At 35.5% G+C, this 23,179-nt stretch overlaps 1 protein-coding gene across 1 annotated transcript in view; it reads right to left on the reverse strand.

Moving 5' to 3' along the window:
- STPG2 (sperm tail PG-rich repeat containing 2) overlaps window positions 1-23,179 on the reverse strand; it is a 624,910-nt gene that overhangs the window by 374,733 nt on the left and 226,998 nt on the right. The window contains exon 11 of the mRNA XM_044681589.1: window positions 14,598-14,757. Coding sequence (XP_044537524.1) covers window positions 14,598-14,757 — 160 coding nt within the window. The remainder of the gene's footprint in view (window positions 1-14,597; window positions 14,758-23,179) is intronic.

Below are 23,179 nucleotides of genomic sequence, written 5' to 3' on the forward strand. Positions count from 1 at the left end.
GTGACATAAAGAAAGAAATGAAGCCACTTGCAAGAAGGTTACATTCCATTGGATAAATGTGAGCTAGGATAAGTAGGTTTGGCCCTGTGAACAATCTAAAAAATTGGAAAGTGAGATGGAGGTCAAGTAGGAAAATAAATTTTGCTCCCAGTGTTTTTAGATCCTACACTTGCATGATTTTTATGTACTGCAATAGAGTTTTAAAATAGTTCTTTGAGAATTTTTTCATCTTCCTGTGGCCTAAAATCTTAGTTGTTTCTATTTTCTAACATAAAACAAACTTTTAAAATAAATTTTCATTGTTGCTTTTATTCCATATGATGTGTACTTATAGAACATATTTTATAAAGTGATATGTAAATTTGCTTTAACTCTATCAATAAAAACATCCTAAACAAAAATTAAATGTCCTATTTATCATTTGAGTATAGAAAAGATAAGAGAAAGAATAGGAATAAGCATTTATGTTTGTGCCTATTATGTTCTAGGCAGTATGCTAAGTAGTTTGAAAATATTATCTCATTGGATCCTTACAACTATTCAGCAAGGCAAGAACTATTAAGATCTCCATTTTAGAAATGAGGAAACTAAGGCAAGTAGAGGTTAAGTGACTTGCCCAGTGTCACACAGCTAGTAACTGTCTGGGACCAAATGTGAACTCTAGACCTACCACTCTCTCCACTGCCATCTAGCTGTCTCTTTCTTTATGAAAGGCTCAAAAAGCATTCTTCAGGGGGCAGCTGGGTAGCTCAGTGGATTGAGAGTCAGGCTTAGAGACAGGAGGTCCTAGGTTCAAATCCGGCCTCAGACACTTCCCAGCTGTGTGACCCTGGGCAAGTCACTTGACCCCCATTGCCTACCCTTACCACTCTTCCACCTATAAGTCAATACACAGAAGTTAAGGGTTTAAAATTAAAAAAAAAAAAGCATTCTTCATTAAAATGAAGTTTTTCCATACTATTCACTTTATGTCAAGAGTTCTGGAGAGAGTGGGGGATTGAATTTTTTTAGTTTTATTTTTGATAACTGATTTCAACATAATTGGTTTACTTTGTAGCCCTGTGTATTTTATTTTATGCATTTAAAAACATTGCTCTGACAAAACTTCTAACAAGTCCAAAGACATTTAATTGGCTGCAGTATTGCACCACACCTGTAGCTGTCACTCATTATCTTATTTTAAGCATCTCTTCTTTTTGTTAATCTCATATTTTGTCCGAATCTCTAGGTACTATGCCTCAAAAACTGCTAGACAAAAAAAAATAACAATGGGGAGAGGGGAAGTGATGATGCATTTCAACCAAAAATAAATCCATTTCAGAATGATGTATTTTAAGTATATCTTGACTTTGATAGATCTCAGATTTTAAATCTTTTAAAATCTATTTCCTAAGAAGGTAAGCTTGGTGAACTACAGTATTATTATAAAAGTATGTTCTTAAAAACTTAGGAGAAAATGGCTATTTGTTTGTAAAATATTCCAGCTGAAACTTTGAGGTTCAGGAAATCATGGACATAATTACAGCTAAGTAGCTGTGGACCCCCACTACTTTTTGTACTGTTGTGAGGAAGATTAGAGTAGTTATTGATTAGGTATTAAGTACATAGCAGGAAGGAGCTGGAGCTGGGAATTCTAGGATGCAATGAGGGAGGAGGAAGTGTGTCTGTGCCCTGAGTGAGGACTCCATTAGTGGTAGGCAAAAATTGTTGCCAGCCTGGGAGACCTCAGAGCAAAGGACACCCTGTTTCCTGTTTTTCCCCTGGGATCCTGTGTGGTGTGGCATTTAGCAAAGAGTCAAGATCTACACTCCTATGCCAAGGAAGAGGAGTTTGGGATCTATCTGGTGGACAGAAACTTGAGCAAACACCTTCTCAACTTGGTTCCTGAGACAACTTTAGCTCCTGGCATCCAGAGATCATCAGTGGATTGCAGTGAGAATCCCAAAGCCACAAAGCCCCAGCTGTACTCAAGCCTGGCAGGTTCCAGGTTAGAGGCAGAAACCCAGAGACTCCATTTATAGCTCCTTGGGCCCTGTTAGTTTAGATCACTTAGATAAGAGTAGAATAAGTCCTCCCATTGCCCTGTGGTTTTATCCTTTAGATTTTAAGTATAGAAATCCTTTCCCACCTTTTAGTCTAACATAATTAAAGCTGTTAAGCCCCTTTTACCTTGTCAGCCTGTTTCTATACTCTGGTCTAGTGGAAGCTGAGTGACAGTTAAGATCAACTGCCATTCCTGTGAGAATCCAGTAAACTCTGATCTTTCCATCCTGGTCCAGTCTCTCATAAATCCCAGAGTGTGATCCCACAAACTGCTTAGTTTATTTATAATATCCCTGGTGACCCCATTACCTTTCTTATATTTTCCACAGTACACATCTATTTTCCTTTCAACTGTGACAACCCCACTGTCTAACATTAATAGGAATGTTACACTTTCTCTCTGCCTTCAGAGGAGAGGAGGGAAGTAGAAGAGAGGACAAGGGAGCAAAAGGGACAAGAGGGAAAGGGAGGGTGAGGGAGGGGAGAAGAAAATAGAGAAAAGGAGGGGAGAGGAAAGAAAAGGAGAAGAAAGAAGGAAGGGAGAAGAAGGGGAAAAGGAACTTAAAATTAATAATAGCTAACATTTACATAACACCTACTATGTGCTCAGCACTGTGCTAAAGTGCCATACAATTATTATCTCATTTAATCTGCATGACAATCCCTGGAAGGAAGAAGATGCTATTATTATCTCCACTTTACAGATAAGGAAACTGAGGCAAACTAGTTAAGAAATCAGGTCTTCCGAACTCCAAGCTCTGCATTCTATCCACTTTGCCATGTGAATGTCCCATAAGGAGTCTAGTACCTAGACTCCTAAGGTTCAGTTTCTTGCTAGAACTTCAGATCTCATAAGGATTTGATCCAGAGCTCTGCTTCTAATTCTACCACTTAACAGTTATGTGACTACAGATACATCATTGAATCTCTTTAAACCTGCTTCATCATAAAAACAAAGAGAAAATAATAATGAACTCTCCTTCACAGGGCTGTTGTAAAGAAAACAGCTTTTAAACTGTATATAAATGTGAGTTGTTGGTAGTGTTATTGTTATTGCTGAATAGATTAATAGGAAACAGTAAGACAGGAAAACTATATTTTTAAAATTCTGAAGCATTTCTGAGAATATTACACCACAAGCCAAGAAGCAAATAGAAGAAATAATTAGTTGTCACACTACAGTGATTTTTATATCAAAGGTATTGCTTATGCTCATTGAAAAAGTAGGAAAAACTACCTTCATGTGATATGTTCAATTAACTTCAAAGATAAATTATATTTGTTACCTAAAATAATTTCCTGTGGGAATGTGCTCCGAAAGCACAATGATGTTTATACAAATCCAACTATTCTTTTTTCATGTTAAAAAAATCCACTCAGTTTCTAAAAGGATATTCCATCAGTAATGTATCAAACGGGCAATTCAGTCATCTATAATGTGTATGCATATTTAACGTTATATTAGTGGTGATTATAATGAGCTCAAACCCCTATTTCCCTCATTGCTTTCTATCTTCTTGCTTTATTTTGTGTCCAAATTCCTTAGATATGTCAATAAAAGTAGAAATGTTTAAACATGCTTTTTCAACTTTATCAAAATAGGTTCACTCACAAAACCATTTAGAAATCTATGAAGGAAAACTTGGCATAATAAGAGGAGATTGCCTTATAATGTGATTCACATCATTTGAGAATTTCTCCATTAAATTAATTCTAATGCATTTCTTTATTGAGTACAAGGCACTAGGCAATAGTGCTCTATATACTGTGTGCTGGTAATTATTATACCATTTCCTATTTTAATTGTGACTGATGACAGTGCCCTATGATCTTTCAGAAATCTGGTGAAAACATGCCACATAGTAAAGTGAGTCAATCATATCTGAGTAATACAGAAAAATTGCTTCAGTTCTTTTTAATAAAAGAAGGACCTACATTTTCAAATCAGTACACTGTTCAGCACAATGAATGTGAAGCAAGAATGACAACAAATTTCTCTTCTGAAATCCAAAATTCTCAAAAACTTATTTCCAGGTGTCAGGATCTCTCAGGGTGAGGCAAAATTCTTCAAAATCATCATTAAAAAGAATTTTTTCTTTTGAACATATGACATATTCCAAAAATTTTAATAGCAAGCATAGTGTTTATCTTTTAAAAAATAAACCCTTTCCTTCTGTCTTAATATCTGTTCTAAGAAAGAAGAGTGGCAAAGGCTGGGCAACCAGGGTTAAGCAACTTGCCCAGGATAACATACCTAGAAAGTATCAGAGACCAGATTTGAAACCAGGACCTCCCATCCCTAAGTCTGTCTCTCTATCCACTGAGCCACCCACCTGTACCCTCTCATTTCTTTTTTAATGAAACATACTTTCCCATAAAGCTCCTCTCCATCCCTACATTTTCCCACCTTTGCATAGAAGTTTTCAAGTGTTAGAATGTAGCTTGTGATTTTGGAGACTCTTCTCAAGTTCTTCAAAGAATGTCTCCTCTACTTCATCAGCAGCAGTTGATTTTGTCTCATGAGCTGCAATTATTTTCATGGAGGTTATTTTGCATTACAAATAAATGATGACCAAATATTCTGTCTCTTGTAGCTTCTGAGTATCTGATGAAACTCACTCCCCAACTCCTTTCTTTACTTCTCTTTAGAGTAATTATGAGATAGCCTTCAATTTTGTAGTAACATTTTTCTTCTTATCAAGAATGTGACAATTGATATGATTAAGCTTCTCCAGCAGTTATGTGCATTTTCAGAATAAAAGAATTTATGAGTAAGAAGGGACTACAGTAGTCATGCAAATCATGCATAAAGAATCCCCCACTGTTGTTGTCTATCCATTTTAGAAGAGGACCAATGACAGCCCTGGGAGATGTCTTAATTTATAAGAGAATTAGATTTAAGTGAGGCAGAGTTGCACAAAGTCATCAGCAATATCATTTAGTCAAACCCTCACTCTCCTTTTTTTAAAAGACCACTTAAATACATTCACACAAGTCACCTCTTTTCCTATCACAGGCTCAGTTTTGCATACCATCAGTTCAACACATGACTTAATTCCCAAGTTCAATTGTAAAGATATTTTCTCTGCTTTCCAGTCCATAAAGTATATGAGGGCTAAACTTCTTCGCTGGTCTATATGGCAAAGGACATTCACATGATAATTTAAACTGAAACCAAAGAAGAAATCTTGAAAGAAGTCAACTTTGGGCTTCAGGGTGCCTGAGAAGAACTGGTTTTCAACAGTTTCACTTGTGTCTAACTCTTTGTGACCCCATTTGGGATTTTCTTGGCAAAGTGTTTTGACATTTCCTTCTCCAGTTTTTTCTATAGGAGAGGAATTGAGGGAAAGTGGATTAAGTGACTTGCCCATTGTCACAAAGCTGTTAAGTAGCCAAAGCCAGATCTGAACTCATGAAAATGAGTATTCCTGACTTCAGGCTCAGCAGTCTCCACTCCACCACCCAACTGCCCCTAGTTATAGAAGAACTATACCTTCTAATTATTTACATGGCTTGACTGAACCTTGATTATATAAATCAATAAGGGAAATAAAGAATGAGTTTTAAAATCCCCTCAATGCAAACACTTTCCCATGGATTTAGATTTCATTTGTGAATAGAAAATATATACTTGTCCCATAACTGATATCACACATTAAGTACTTTTCTACTCCTCTGTTTGGGTATGCTCTAGGCAATGAGTCACCCCAAAATTCTTTAAAATAACTTGGTTAAAGGCATAGGTGGGCTATGCATCAGAAGAATCATATCTCATCAGAACATCCAGCAGTTTGTGGGGCTGCTGAGTAAACATTCTACATTTCACACTGACTCTGTACCCTCCAAAAAATTCCTGGTCCCATGTCTTTTGCTAATACAAACCTGAACTTTGACTCATCTTCCCAAAAGTAGTCATTCTCTCTGATGCTGCCACCAGTCAATTCCACCCAGTGGACTCAAGGCTTCCAGATCTCTCAAATTCACAAAGTTACATCTAGTCTAGGCATGCCCATCTTAATAGCTATGATTCAATTATCTATTTAAGAAGGAATCATAAAGATGAAAAGTCACTGAGGGCCTGTCCAGGTACAAGTTCCCTTAGTTGACTCCCCCATCTCTAGCTGGCATTTAGGTTATCATGCACCTAGGGAAGGGTCAGCCTTTCCCCTGCTACTGGAAAATGAAAGGTTACATGATGCCACTCAGAGAGTCAAAGAAAGAGATAGAATGGATGCTATTTCTCTTATTAAGTGATCACTGTCATAGGTCGGAAATGACCCAGAGACAACCTAGAGTTTATTCCATCATAACAAAATAAGAAGTCCTTCATAAGGCAGCACATATTTCCCCAGAAGTGGCCAAGACAACTCAGTACACTCTCCATGAAACAGTTCCTATGGCCCCATTCCACAAAAGCTTCTAGAGAGTGTCCACCAACTCAATTAGAAACCTCCAGTTCTATTCTCAATATCAGGAGAGTTGTTGAGGGTAGGAAAAGATTTTTGGCCAGCACCTAGTATCTCCTATCCTATTATATCAGAGGTGAGAAACCAGTTAGACATATTGCCTAAGAGTGACTCTGACACATCCCTGTAAAACTCATGGGGCTCAGGTTGCTGAGTTGCTCTAATATATGAAATGATGAAGGATTCGAGCAATCTACTCATCAACTTTCTCGGTGTGACCTGGATAAACCAAATCTAATGGACGACTTCCTTCATGACCATTACTGACTCTCTGTTGAGTCCTGAATTTCAATGAAACCAACAGTTTGGTAACTTCCCTAAGGAGAATCTTCAATGAGCCCTATCCCCATTGTGTTACTTTGATTCTTCACTCTAACCATCCCCTGACAACATCCCTCTGTGAATCTTTATCATTGATTGTATATCCCCATCACTTGAGGCGTTTCATTCTGGAATTGGCTCACGTATGTAAGTTAAAACCCAACTTTAATTAAAAACTGGTGCCTTGAAAAGACATAGAAGTGAGAGATAAAATGTTGGGTATGTGGAAGAGTTAGCAGACAGTTTGACTAGGATGAATAAAGCATGAGATAAAACATGAAATGAGACGAGAAAAGTAGGTAATGAATCTATATTGTGTATAGCTTTAAAGGAAAGCTGAGTATTTCATATTTTAGCCTTATTGCCATTGGAAATCACTAAAGATGACTGATTAGGGAAATGACAGGACCATATCTATGCTTTTAAAATATTAATTCAGAAACCATCTAAAAACCATCTGAAAAATATAATGGAAAACATAGGGACTGGAAGTAAGGAGAAAATGTGCTGACTATGGCAATATTCCTTGTGGAAGAATTTGAATTGATAGAAGCTGTGTGACTGGAAAGAAAGGGATGGATATGAGAGATGCTATGGAGACATTTGCAAATGACTAAATATGAAAATGTTTGGAGTGGTGGGAAAAGATGATTTGAGATTGACTTAAAGTTATGAACCTGGGTATTTAATAAGGATAGTGCTCACAACAGAAATAGGAAAGTTGGAAGAAGGAATATATGTTGGGATTAATGAACTAGTGTTAAACTGGTTAAGTGCTAGAAGGTCCTGTTCAACATTTTTATCAACTACTTGATGAATAGTGTAGACAATGGCTTTATCAGTACTGAGAATAGAAGAAAGAAGTATATATGAAGATAACAAAATGGGGATCCAAAAGCACTTGAAGATTTTAGTGAATTGAAAGTTTGATATGAGTCAACAATAGGATGTGGAAGCCAAAAACTCTAATGTGATCTTAGAGAGCACAATTAATAATTAATAGTATAGGGGCAGCTGGGTAGCTCAGTGGATTGAGAGTCAGGCCTAGAGATAGGAGGTCCTAGATTCAAATCCGGCCTCAGCCACTTCCCAGCTGTGTGACCCTGGGCAAGTCACTTGACCCCCATTGCCTACCCTTACCACTCTTCCACCTATAAGTCAATACACAGAAGTTAAGGGTTTAAAATAAAAAAAATAAAATAATAGGATAATGTTAAGAACACAGGAGTCATAGTACTCCCATAGTCTAATCTAATCAGATCATATTTAGAATATTTTTATCATTTCTGAGTGCCATATTTTAAGAAAGAAACTAATAAACTAGAGGATATTCATAGGAGAACAACCTGGACATTGATGAGATGTCCCTGCCATATGAGGATAGTTTAAAACCCTGGGGATGTTTGGTCTGGAGAAGAGATGTACATGAAAGATGGATTTTGTCTTCAAATATTCTTTAAGATTAAAATTTATAAGGAACTTGAGAGAGATAACCAGGCCCTCGTTTTTTCATATGAGGAAACTGGGGTCTAAAGAAGAGTCTTGAAGAAGGTCATAAAACAATGAAGTGGCAGAAGATGATCAGTATCTACAAATTCACAGATTTTGGCTTAGGAGAAAAGAAAAAAAATCCTAACAATTAGAATTGTCCAAAAGTGGAAGACTACTTTAGATATTAAGTTCTCCTTTCCAGACATCATCATTCATTGGCAGGTAGATATAGAAGGCTTTTCTGCTTCAAATAAGAGCTGAGCATAATAATCTCTGAGACTATGATTTTGTGCCTTTCAGCTGGGTATATCTATAATCTAAAAAGAAAAAAATGGCTATGTGCCAATATGAAAAGTCTTAAAGTAAAATGGACCATAATGTTACAAAGCAAAAAAATAACAATTTTTAAAATAAAAATTAACTATGAAATTGGTGTTTAATTAATTATAACATACTCAAACATATCCATCATTGTCACTGGTGTCCATTCAAGTGATGCAGATAACAAGATAAATATGGCTGCCTATTTTAAGTTATTTTTCACCACACCCTCCCAGAAAATGGGAGATACCCAGGAGAGGAGCTGCAATCCAAAAGCTCTGGTTTCTTTTGACACCATGAAAGTACCAGTGAAGCACTCTCTCACAGTGCACCTGTGCTGTGACCTTGCTCTTACTATTTGAGTTTCCAATCTCATAATTTCCTCCTGGATAATGTTGCTCACTGATCACACACTATATATGTTCATTTTTAATTCTTCAGAACCTATAGAATTCCATATCAGCAACCATGCTGATATTGAAAAGATGTACCTTTGATTCTGGGAAATAAATGGGAACATTAAAGGAACTTCAGAGTTGCCTAAAGGAAATTCATGCCAACTATTTCCCTCTTCCTGTTCAAGGATGAAAAATCACTGTCTAATTGTTTTGTCTGTCCCTACTGACTAATGGAATCTATAAAATGTTTATGAAAAAGCATGTTACAATAAGGGGAAAAGACATTCACTTTGCCTTTTCTGAGAGGATGGCAAAGGTAAAAATCTTTTGAGTGGTTATGAATTTCATTCAGGAAAAGCATAGCATTGATTATAATAAGCACAAAGTCATCTGTAATTGGAATATTTGGAGGACTTCACTATCTAAAATAATTGCTTCAGCTTTTATTCCAAACTGGAACTCCCTGATCACAATGGTGAACAGCTTTGGGCAGCACACATCTCCCTGTTTCATACTTTGTCTGATGCTTCCTCTATAGGACTACTGAACAGGTTATTTCTATTATGTTTTTCAAGGAATCTTGAATAATTTTGATTTAGATGGGACATATCTTTCTGGGAAAAAAGCTATTAGGTAGCACTTTGCTTTCATGAATTAAATGTGTTTTTTTTCATAATAGGCACACTTACTCTCTATATCTTTCAGTCAATTATGTAAAAAAAGTGGTCCATTGTTGAATATCACTTGTAAATGCCTGCTTATTAATAATGTTTTAATCAAAGATGTATAATGTTTATTAGTATCTAAATTGTGTATTCATGGAAAAGTAGGTATATAGGTCAGTAGCTGTGACTGTTTTCTGGGTCACCTTTATGGTGATTCAAATGCTCTTGGGATGAATATTTGCTCAGTTGAATCTCTTGTCTTCTTTTGTTCTCCATTGCTTCTCTCTGTTTTGGTATTGCTTTTAATCATACAATTAATCCTTTGTAAGAGTACTGACAGTCATTTCTCTGCAACTTTGCAAGTAAGTTAATACTCACTAATGTGCTTTCCTGGTTCATTTGGTTCATTTTAAAAATAGATTTATATCAGTTAATCACAAAATTATGATCGCTATCATTGTTGTTTCTGTAGTCTATTTCCTATTTTTACTGCTAATTTGTTTAATTCAGGACTGAGTTGTTTCAATTTTTTCATTATCATCCTTTTTTCTTTTCTTTATGTAGTAATTTTCATATTTGCTCAGACTCATCAATGGTCTACTATACCGACACAATTGTTTGAAGAACAACTATTATATTAATAACAAGACTTTTTCTCTCTATTATAAGAAATAATCATTTCACTTTTATGATATGGACTGGCCATTTGTCATATTGAATGCCTTCAAATTCTCTTCTCAAAGGAATGGTTCATGAAATAAAAATGTGAGTCTCCTCTCATTCTTTTTTCTCAAATTATATATTTCTCATCATTCTCACTTTCTTGGATTTGTCCAAAAATTATTGAATTTCAGAATGTACATTGATTTAATTCCATAGTTAATATTGAATTCTTTGTAAAATTTCACTGATTCTTTATCTTCATCATTTGATGGTGATCAAAAGTCACAATTATTTTCAAAGTAACTTTTGTAAATACTTAATATTGAATGAAATGGATTAGAAATCATTTATTAAATCTTCACTCTATGCAAAGTACTGAGGATTCAAATAGAAAAGTCAAGATGGTCTCTGATCTCAAGAGTTTATATTCTAATAAGAGAGCCCAATACCTAAAAGGGACTGGTATAAACTGCGAAGGAGATGGCCAAAGAATACAAAGTAAAGTACAATAAGAGATGACTGAATATACCATGAAATATTGTTTTTTGTTGCCTTTGGGTCAATAACAAAACCAATTCCATCAGCTCCTTGCCTTGCCTTTCCATTAATATGTGGGAATCTGTTCTTCCATTTAATTGCAATTACATTATTTCATTCCTCTCGTTTGATTTATAGTAATAGTGTCAGTAATAAGATGATTCAGTTCCCCCAGTAGTATATATGCTTTAAAATGTACCTTCTATATTCTATACAAGTTATTGTAAGCTCCAGTAATAGAGATTACAAATTAAAGTATGATATATAAAATATGTGTACATGCTACAGTGGGAGAAAAAAGAATTACCAATTTCAGAAATATCCCTTAGAAAAAGGATATATGATTGGGATGTATTTGGGTCAAAGGAAATTCTAAGGGAAAATTTAATAACACTTTTCATATATTATGAGGTGAAGTAACTGTGATGTTCCCTCTGAAGATGGAACTGGAAATAATTAATTTAACCTAGAATGAGACAGGAGCAGACACTAGAAATGGATTCCTAAAAAAAAAAAAAAATGAAACCCCTAGTCCCAAGTTGATATAAGCCTTCTCCAAAGATGTTTAAATAAGTTGGGAGTCAATATGCCCATAACATAAAATTCTGGGATATAAAAATTAAAATTTTTCACTATCTTCATATAAGAATAGCCCCAATATGTTATCTACCCCATTCTCCTCTTTTCAGGAAGAACTTTGCTATAAAAATAACAGAAAGGTAACTTTCTAAATGCTATAAATTTGTAGGGTTTCAGTTGAGCATTGATATCAATGCATCATACTCTTATTTTCAATATCATGTTCAGAGCCAAAAACTATGAATGAAAAATGAATGTAAGGACATTATTTATATGTATTACTCCAAAAAGTTTTTAAGCTTTCTCCAAAATTACAAAAGTCATCTTATTAACTCTACAATCCATTATTCCATTTTGTTAGCAGGCCAATCAGAAATATAATTGTTTTCTAAATTACCAAAATGAACAAAATATATAATTTGAACTACAAAATATATTTTTGCCCAAAAATCCTACGGACATGAACATGTTTTCTAAGCGTATCTTCTATAATCAATTCAAATCAAAATAAACCTTCCTAATTCTGAAATAAGGAAGAAAAAGAAATAGTTCCTGATTCACAATTCATATCTGAGAACATGAAATGAGATGACTATGTATCATTTATATCATAAATATAAGAATAAAACATAGACCAAATATTGCTATTATTCTTATATATTTTATTTATGTAGTACTGATTTTTAAAGAGTACAAAGCACTTACCTTATCAGGTTTCATTAAGAATACAAATGAAAATGTCAGAATAAAGATCTATTTCATTTCTATATAGAAAGATGACAACAGACCACCTATAATATTTAAAAGGAGCATGGATTTCTAAGATTTATCAACCAGAAAACTTAAAAATCAATAAAAATGATAAAGAATCCAATCAAATATACTAATATGACACAAGTATAAGTAATCTGACTAAACTAAACACAGTTTTAAAATGAAAGACTTTAATGACCTATTGAAACATGGATTAAGTGAATCATCTCATCTAGCTAATTTTTGATCCAGGCAAATTGTGCCCTGTATGTATTAAGAGATTTGAGAGTATTAGAAATCACTGAAATAATTTTATAACAAATAAAGATATTTATATAACTCAGAAGTGGTGCAGAGCTTATTCATTCCAGCTCTAGGACAGCTCCAGCAAGAAATCCATAAACGATGTTTCCTCAGTGGGGTATGAGCTTCACATGACCTTAAGATTTCCAGCATCTATTTATATAAAAAGTAACCTAGATAATTCAGCAAGGGGCTGAGACTGGATATCTTTGTTCTAACAGATTTTTTCATCAGCTTATCAGGTGGTAAAAAGAGATGAAGGTGGGTTGGTGAATAAAGAGGGGAGTTCAGGCACCACTCCAATGAAAACTGAATCCAAGATTATAAGAATAAGTAGCAGCCCTCAACAGTTGAGGGGAGGGAGAGGTTGGGAAGGAGAGAGTGACAAGGGTTAAATTATATTTCAACTAAAATGGACTTTCATACTAGCAGTATGTCTAACATTCCTGCAAGACAGGAAAAAATAAATCCAGTATCCAAGAATCAATGTCTTTGCAGGTAGTCTCATTTTCTTGGCAGGATATAGATGTGTACATATGCATGTAATTTAAAACGGATGGAAAGGGAGTTTCTATTTCATTTCTTTTCTTTAGACCTCATAAAGAACTTAGAGTAATGATTTAGCCATGCAGTGACGATACAATAGTAGATTACTTTGTAAATCCATTATTTTTTTCACCATTTAATGTTTTCTTTTTGAAATACCTCCTATGAATTTCAGGACTGCTTGGGTAGTGTTGGGGGTAAGAATTGGGGGTTCCTCTCTATGACAGGAGCAGAATGATCATGAGACCATCATTACTCCTTCAAATAATTTTATTTTAGTTTATTTGAAATCATTTTCTATATTTTTACCTAGGAAGCACATTTCTTTTCTAGAGTCCTAAGATCATTGTACAAATGAAGAGGAGGTTTTGAGACCCAGAGAATTTAGGTCATTTGCTCAAAGTTATAGAAGTCATAGTGGTAGAATCAAGATAATCCTCTTTAGCTTAGGAAAAATAACTAGAAAAATACCCTTATGAGGCTACAGAATAACTAGGGAAGACTTTGATTTAGATGTTGTAACTAATGACAGCTAAATTTAAGTTTATAAACCAATCCAAATCTTTGCAGTTGATTTTATTTACCTCCCTTGATTCCAAGAGCAAATCTCTCCTTGGCTTTAATTTCAATACTTCAATATATTTACAATAATATTATAAGACTTGAGTTGTATTAAATTATACATTTTCTGTTAGCTTAGCAGTTATTATTTACTTCTGGTGACATAAAAGAGGCAAACATCCTCAAGCAAATTCATTCTTTCAAGAATGAAAAATAAATTTTAAATCTAGGATCAACTTTCCTAAATATGTGGTTTATGTCTATTTTTTAAAAATATCACACATTTCTTATTGATAGCTATTTGAGTGTAACATCATAGAGAAAACAAACTTGTTCTTCAACATTTGCAAAGTGCAGTGGAAAACTAAAACATGGCTTGAGAAAAACCTGGAAAGACTTAAATGAACTGATGCAAAGTGAAAAAAGCAGAACCAGGAGTAAGAACATTGTACATGTTAATAGCAATATTTTAAGATAATTAAATGTGATTGACAGATATTCTCAGCAATAAAATGATTCAAGACAACTCCAAAGGACTTTTGATGAAAACTGCTATCCACCTACGGATTGAAGCATCCTTTTTTTTTACTTTTTTTTTCCTTAGGGTTTTTTGGTCTACGCTTTCTTTTATAACATAGCTAATATAGAAATATGTTTTGCATGACAGCACAAGTATAATCTATATCAAATTGCTTACCATCTCAAGAAGGAAAGAAGGAAAAAAGGGAGAGAGAATTTGGAATAAAATTTTCCCAAGAAACAAATGATAAAACTTGTTCTTATATATTTGAAAAAATATTAAAATTTTTAGCAGATTAAGACAAAAAAGAAAATTAATTACTTGGATCAATTTATGACAGATAATAAGGAAAAATGAAGAAGGGAAAGAAAAGAATCATCTATAGTACTTCCAGTTACAATTTATTTTAAAAGATACATAATGATCTTACCTGGCCCTTCTTTCTTGATATCTAAAAGCCTAGGAGATGAACTTAGGAAACAGTTATGCATCTTTCTGGCCATGCAAGTGCGAGGTGGCATGTATTTAGGTTTGCCATATGATTTCTCAAATGATTTTTGAATGTCGTAGTAGCCTGGTGGTGGAGTATCCTGAAAAATGAAATTTGTAATGATACCCATAAGTGTTTTCTAATATATAGCAAGGTTTGTTACTAGCTACAAGATCTGAAGGCCACATATAGATGATGAAGCCAAGAACATAAACTAGTAAGGTAGAAAAGCAATCTCTTGCTTTCTGCATCCCTTTTGTTCCAGTTCAAATATATATTTTTTTGCTGAGTCAGAAAGGATTTGAAGAATTTCTAACCCTAAATGAGATGGTTATATAGGAAAAACTGTGATCTCTGCCTCAGACAAATGAATCGAGAAGAAAATACTTAATCTCAGCTTCTACCTGAGGTGCTCAGTAACACTTTCATGATAGCCCTATAGAGTTTTCAGTCTAATTATATAAGGCAGAGGGCTCTAGTCCCCATACTCTGGATACCACTGACCAGGAAACATAATGAGATGAGTGGAGTGGCATGCCTAGCCGTGAGCAGAGAAATCTATAGAGATCCAAATCACACAAAAGGGATAAAGTAGAAACATAACAATTGGGGAAATAGCTGAGATATCCTCAAGTCTCTGTCCGAGGTCCTCCTCCCTCTCTCACTTATGATCTCTATAGCTCCCAGGTATTCAATTATCATCTACATGCAGATGATTCCTTTGAATGTATGTCCCAAACATCTGGAATTGAACTGTCTGTAGGCATCTCGAACTCATCATGTTCAAAACAGAACTAATCTTTCTTTTCTGTAAATATTTTAAACTAATCTGTCTGTCTTACTGTCCCGTACTTTGAGGAAATAAAAAATAAATCCCCAAAATAAAGCTCTCAATACATAGCTGCTCGATCTGACAAAATAAATCCCACATGAGCCTTGTCTGAAAATGGCTCCGCATTTTAAGTCCATCTCCTCTCTGCCAGAGGTGAGCGGTACATTTCCTTTTCATTCTTTTAGACTCATGGCTTGTCAATGTGGTGATCAGAATTGTAAAGTTTTTCAAAGTTGTTTTGCTCGATGCTGTTATTATCATCATAAAGTATTATCCTATTTCTGCTCACTTCACTCTGCATCAAGAACTCATTTAATTCCCCACAAACTGCTCCTTCCAACATTTGTATTACCGTCAAAGATATCATCATCTTGCCAGTCTCCCAGGTGCCATTTGCACAAATCCAATGCCAACCTTGAGGTCTCACACTCACTCACCCCACACATCAAATATGCTACCAAACTGGATGATTTTTACCTTCCCATCTCTCATATGTGTTCCCTTCTCTCCATACATTCAGCTACAACCCTCATTACTTTTCAACTGGACTAATGCAAAAAGTCTTCTAACTGATCTCCCAGCCTCGGACTGCTCACTAGCTCGACTCTCCACTTACTGCCAAGGGGATTTTTCTAGGGTACCCTTGACCCCTTGCTAAGCAAGCTCCAGGAGCTACTATTACTTCCAGAACATAATATAAATTCCTCTGACATTACAGGTCATCCTAACCTGGTGCCTTCCTCACCTCCCAATCTCATTGCCTCACTTCCATGCTCTCTATGATTCTGCCTCACTGACCCACTCTGAGTTCCTCCCACAAGCCCTCTTCCCATCTCCATGTCTCTGCACTAGCTGTCCCATATGTCTACAGTGCTCTGCCTCCCACCACTACACACTGGTTTCATTTGTTTCCTTCCAAATTTAGCCCATGTCTCCCTTTCTGCAGGAGATCTTTCTCGGTTCCCATTGCTGCTAATACCTTTGCTCTTTATATATTTCTTATTTCCAAGAAATAAGAATTTTTTCTATTTTTATTTTTATTTTATTTTTATTACAAAGTGAGATTTTTGAGGGCAGGGAGTGTTTTTGCCTTCCTTTGTATGACCAGCACTAAACACAGTGCCGACCACATGAAGTGCTTAATAAAAGTTTATTGACCAACTGAAGAAGTGCAGTGGAAAGCAAAATAAGTCTGAGGGCTTGCAAGGTACAACATCCAAGAGAAACTCAGCAAAAAGCAGTCCCTAATAGTGATCAGACCCGGAGAGAGGAGCATGCTAACACCAACAGATAATGTCTGCCCCCCTCTGAGTAGATGCCCTGATTACACGGGGCTCTCTCTCCATGCCTTTGGTTATCTACATTCCCTATGTATGTGTTATTTTTCTGTGGCTATTCTTCCAGGTGATGGTGTTTGTATTTGTGAGAATGTGTGGCCCACTTTTTGGGGAAAATATTCTATTGCTTAAATATTTTTGCTTGGAATTCTGGCTAATAAAAAAAGGAACATGGTGAGTTCATAAGAGAACATAATGTATGATCCAGTTTTGACTTCAATGCTACAAATTCTATTTCCCTTTGCTTTTTTGAATCCTACGCTCCCTTCTAGGCATTGCTAGAGGATCATTTCCTGCAGTGTCCTAGTCTAGTCTTAGCAGTTAATGCCTTCTTCCAACCAGATTATTTGGCATAGAAATCATTTATATTTGCAAATATTTTGAATTTGTGCATTTTTGTATATGCTGTTTTTCCTCAGTGGAATACAAGCTCCTTGAAAGCAGCAACAGTTTTATTCTTATCTTTATATCTCTGGCACCTGTTACAGTGCCAGACACATAGTCAGAACTTTATGAATGTTTGCTCATCAGACCTACAGATCTGAATCTGGGATAGCTATTCTGGGAGCCCCAAGCAGAGGGTTTCCCAGGGACTAGAATTACTTAGAGGAATTCTGTAAAAGACGACTTTGGACAGATTTTTACTTTACAAAATTCTGTAAAGAGAGAACAAATTCCTCCAGAGCATACAAACCTGGAAATTTAGTTTCTATGAAAGTTTATTTGCTATATTTTTGCCCATAAAACTGCAACCAAAACAGAGTAAAGAAGAAAGACTATGAGCCCATTTAATATCAAGTTTGTCCCACTACAGTCTAGCCTCTGTGCAAACACTCATTTCCATTTTCCATTCATTGTCAATGTCATTAGGATATTCAGGTTATAAGAATATATGAATATGAGCTGTGATTGCCCTAACCAGCAATTTTTAATATATCCATTCCTGCTTCCCAAGTTTGTGAACATATTTTATTTATTCTGCAAAATGAACCCATTTATTTCATGTTTAATAGTTTCCAATTAAGCTAAAAAGCTTACCCTCCCATCTGTTATAACTCCTTAATGCCTACTGTTGTATTAAAATTTTAATCAACATCAGACTAACATTGATATTAATAATTACAACAATAATTCTCAACTAAATATCAAATACCATATACATTACAGTCATGTATAATTTAATCCTTTAAAAGATCAATGAAAATCTTTTAAATGTTTTATTTAAATTCAATTCTCTGTACATCCTTCATATAGAAATTTTTATATTTTCTGAAAATTTTATGTTAAAAGATATTCACCAAAAATATTATGTGTTATTAAAATCCATGTATTTCTGTCTTTCAAAAAGATCTAATCTTTTGGAACATAATTATTTCAACAAGAAGCAATTTTAACATCAAAGAACAAGCATTAGAGCTTAAAGTATTAGGAAAAAGTTTAAGGAAAAATAAATATTTTACAATAAAGGGAACTAATTTGCATTCAATGATTGTACTAGCTGCCAGGAACTCCAAGATGGACATTAGCTGTAGGAGTTGTAGAAGTATCTTATTCTTTGTGATATTGAAGATGATACGTCAACAAAATTGACTCACATTGAAAGAACTCTTATATGTGGTAATAATTTCATGGAAACTAAAGTAGGGGAAGTTATGTTCATGAAATCTATTGGTCAAAAATTAAGTGTGGTTAGATAGAGGCAAATTGATATATAAATAAATATACATATGTGTGTGTGTTTAAATTGGGGAGAAAAGACCAAGTTTGGGTCTATTGAACTGTGGTAGAAATAATTATGCAGCAGCTAGGTAGTGCAGTGGTTGGAGCACCAGGTCTAGAGTTAGAAAGACTCATCTTTGTGAGTTCAAATCTGGCTTCAGATACTTACTAGCTGTGTGACCCTAAGCAAGTTATGCAACTGTTTGTCTCAGTTTCCCCATGAGAAATGATTTGGAGAAGGAAATGGCAAAATACTATAATCTCTTTGCCAAGAAAACCCCACATGGGGTATGAAGAGTCAGACATAAGTGAAACAGCTGAACAGCCAAAACTGTCCTGAAGCAGGCCCAGACCAGAAAAAATGTAGTCTTCTAAGCCCGGACAAGAATGAGCTCCTGGAAATGGGGAGAGGAAGTGAAGAGGAAGGTAAGCCAGGACTGGCCTTCCTGATTTGGTGATACCTCTAGAAATGGCAGCTGCTTACTGGGAAGCCCTCCCCACTCCTGGGAGATGGCCACTCAGCAAGAAAAAGACTGTTGTCTCTGACAACTGAACCCTGAAAATAGAGTAGCTTGTCTTTCAGATTTGTGGGACTTGAGTTCAAATCCACTTTAAGCACCTCCTAGTTAAGTGACTCTGGGTAAGTCACTTAACTGCTGTCCTCATTTTCCTCATCTGGAAAATAAGGATAATAGGAATGTTGTGAGGATTAGATGAAATAATATTTGTAAAGTGCTTAGTTCAGTGCCTGGCATATATTAATTGTTCAATAAAGGCTTATTTCCTTACTGCCTTTCCAAGCAATGTGTACAGCAGACAGACACAGTGGCAGAAGAGCAGATGCTGACATGTGTGACAGCAAAAGGCAGAACTATCATAGGCAGTTGTTTACTATAATTTAAAATTAATCAGCTTCTCCATATTGCTGCCAGCACAATAGCTAATGATTACTGTACAATTCCTTCACAGGAAAAGCTTGGAACCGGGTGGAATGTGGGGATAAGAGCTTACTTTATGGATATAAAAGAGAGGTAAAAACTGTGTACCCAGCTGCAAACAGGAGAGAGCTGTCTCTCAGAAATCTTTGAGGGAGAGATTTGGTAAAATTACTTTCTCCTCTTCTCCACCACCCAACCCCACCAACCACTGGTCTCCCAGGAAGAAGGAAGCCCTGGCTGAGGGGCTGAGGAACACTGAGTGGTAGAGGCTTAGGGTAATTCTCTGCATTGACCCTGTAGGGTTGTTAGCGACCTGACCAGAGAGCAGTATTTGTTATAACCCTGGAGTTCCTGGTGGTGTTCTTCCTCAAGGTCATCTCTTTTATTAGGAGACCTAATGGGAACTGGGAAGATCAGACATTCCTCTCCCAAAGATGGACCCCATCACTTGGACAAAGAAGTCCTCTCTTCCAGGAGAAAGGGTGAAAGGAAAGCCTTATTTTTTCTTATATTCAATCATTCTTCAGAAGGACATCACATTGCTCATCATGTCGCTCATTGCATTTTATTTTGTTTTGTTTTTCTTTCTTTATGGTCTACTTTTTCTTTTCTAGTGCTGTCTATGCCAGGCATCCCTAAGATTAGAACTTTCCAATAACAGCCTAGACATTAAAGTAATGGATTGTCCTCTAGAAAATGTTTTTAATTTTGTCATTAAGGAATAGCATTTGGTAGAAGGATTCTCTATCAGAGTACTCCTCCACCATGTGGGCTGGACTAGTTCTTCTCCTCAAAAAAAACATCAGAACCATCAAGGAAGTGAAGGCTAAGTCACTGATGTAGCTTCCTACATTTCTGATAGACTGAAAAAAGTTCCAAGGAGCCTTGCTGCTCTAAGGGGCTTTGCTCGTAGATTATCATGGGCAACTCATAAACAAGGAAAACTTGCTTAAGTGAATCAAGACTGTCTCCTTGCTAAATATGCCTCCTATGCCACATTCTTTGTGGTGGGGAAAAACTGGAATATGAGGATATGCCCTTCAATTGGGGAATGGCTGAACAAATTGTGGTTTCTGTTGGATACTATTGTGTTCAAAGGAATAATGAACTGGAGGAATTCCATGTGAATTGCAGTGACTTCCAGAATTGATGCAGAGTGAAAGGAGCAGAACCAGGAGAATATTATACACAGAGACAGATACACTGTGATAAAAATTGAATATAATGGATTTCTCTACTAGCAGCAATGCAATCCAGGACAACTCTGAGGGAATTATGAGAAAGAATGTTATTCACATTCAGAGGACGAATTGTGGAAATAGAAATATAGAAGAAAAACAACTGCCTGATCACATGGGTGGATGGGGATATAATTAGGGATACTGACTCAAAATGAACACCCTAATGCACATATCAATAATATGGATATTGGTCTTGATCCATGACACATGTAAAACCCAGTGGAATTGTATGGGGGCTATGGGAGGGGAGGGAGGAGAGGAGGGATAGAACATGAATCCTATAACCATGGAGAAATGTTATAAATTAATAAATTAAATAAAAATAAAAATAAATAAAGATGCCTCCTATGCAAACTTTCTTTATTTTTTATACAAACACTACAATGTCACTTTTTTTTCTTCCGGGATTGAAACTGAGGCACCAGCCAGTCTGAGTGAGCCATGACCCACTGCAGCTGCCTAACAATAAAATGTATAGCAAAAGTAATGTTGATGTCTTGAGTGATTTTGAAGAAAGGGTTGATACACTTAGACTGGAAAATTATAAAATCCTATTTATGTTTTTATTTTAGTTTTGTGGCATTAATCCAACAAATGAACCAATTTTATCTTATGAAAAATATTAAAAACCTGCAGAAAAATAATATAAACTTATTGTTGTCTAGCCAGTATAAGCAATATAAAATAGCACATAACCCATTGAAAAGCAAAAACAATGTGGAAACAAAAGAATATCAGGTTGTATTGGCATTGTATTCTTTTCCACATCTAAGTGCAACAGTGACCCATTTCTCCTATTACTCTGATGATGCTTTCCCCCAAAAACTTAATAACTCAGGGTCTGTAATGTAGGATTTTTAACCTTGCCATGTTGACTTAGGGCAAACCTGTCAGTTGCCCTGGATGGAATGTTGAAGGTGGCATGAGCCACAAGACAGACTTCAACTGCCAGAGGGACCAAGGGTATATAAAGCCCTGGAGACCCAGGGCTGGGTTCTGTTTTTCCCTGACTTTGCCCTAATCATTTACTTACCCCTTACCACCCCCCTTTGGCCCCTAGGTACCCACATTCCACACTCCCACCACCCGGGGCCCAATTCTTGAATGATTATAGGATTACAGATTTAGAGCTAGAAGGGCTTTTACAAGAAATCAACTTTAACCTCCTCATTATAGTTGAGAAAACTGAGGCATAGGGAAATTAACTAATTAGCCCAATTAACTTGAACCCCAAAGCTACATAAAGAATCAAAAAGATGGTTTTGAAGAAGATCTAGAAAGAGAATCAGTAGTATATAGAAAGCAAAGCAAAGTAATGATTTCTTAATTTATTTATAAAATATATTAAAGTCCTTATCATTAGAGCTTTTTGTTAGAACTCTCAGTAACCACAGTAATGAAGGAATCAGATTCAAATTAAAGGCAATCCCCAAAAGTACTATTATACATGAATCTTAATCTATTGTTTAGCAGCTGCCATAAGCATGTTATCTTAAGTGAATTATCAAAACCCATCATTTAAAACTTTCCTTCTCCTCCTCACTGAGTCTAAGGTACATAGCGAGGAAAAGACTTCTTGATAGGTGCTTGGTGAGCTTTAAGACACTTCTCTGAAAATTCACTCTCACGAAGGGAACTATATCTCTATGTATCTGTCTGAGTCCTTCCTTCAGCATGAGAATCAAAAAGGACAAAAAACAGAATGAAAAAGAAACAGGGTCTCCACTCTGATCATCAGGAACTGATTACATTTCCATTTCTGAATAGCTTCCCTTTTCTTTCTGGCCATATGCCTTCAGAGGAATTAAACACATGATTTATGATTATTTATTTTTGCTCTATGCTGAAACCTAAATGAATCATAATAGTAAAGAATCATATAGTAAAATACCATTAGAAAACATATCATTATTCTATAAATTAAGAGATAATAATAAAATAATAACAAAGACAATATCTATATGATGCTTACAATTATTATCTTACTTTATTCTCAAAACAATCCCTAGGAGATATGGGTTATTACTATTTCCATTTATAGATGAGAAAAATGAGGCAAACTAGAGTTCAGTGACTTACCCACAGTCACACAGCCAATAAATGTCTGAGATCAGATCTGAACTCAGGTCTTCCTGACTTCAGACCCAGCACCAGGAGCCTATTAATTGTACCACCTAGCACAATCCCCAAAGCCAGAGTGAGTCATCTCCCACAGTAATAGGAGTATTCCCAGCATTTTATTATGACAGCTAGAATACATGAGACAAGAACAAATGGTCTTTAATCTCAAAGATTTTGCAATATAGCTCTAGAAAAAAGGACACATACCAAAAAGTTAAAGAACATATATATGTATATAATATATGTAATATATAAATATAATATATATATAAATAAAATACACATGTATAAAGCAATATTAAAGAATGAGACAAATTTAAAAAGACTGAGACAG

This window comes from Gracilinanus agilis, chromosome 6 (genome assembly GCF_016433145.1).
Source record: "Gracilinanus agilis isolate LMUSP501 chromosome 6, AgileGrace, whole genome shotgun sequence".
In the NCBI taxonomy this organism is placed as follows: Eukaryota; Metazoa; Chordata; class Mammalia; order Didelphimorphia; family Didelphidae; genus Gracilinanus; species Gracilinanus agilis.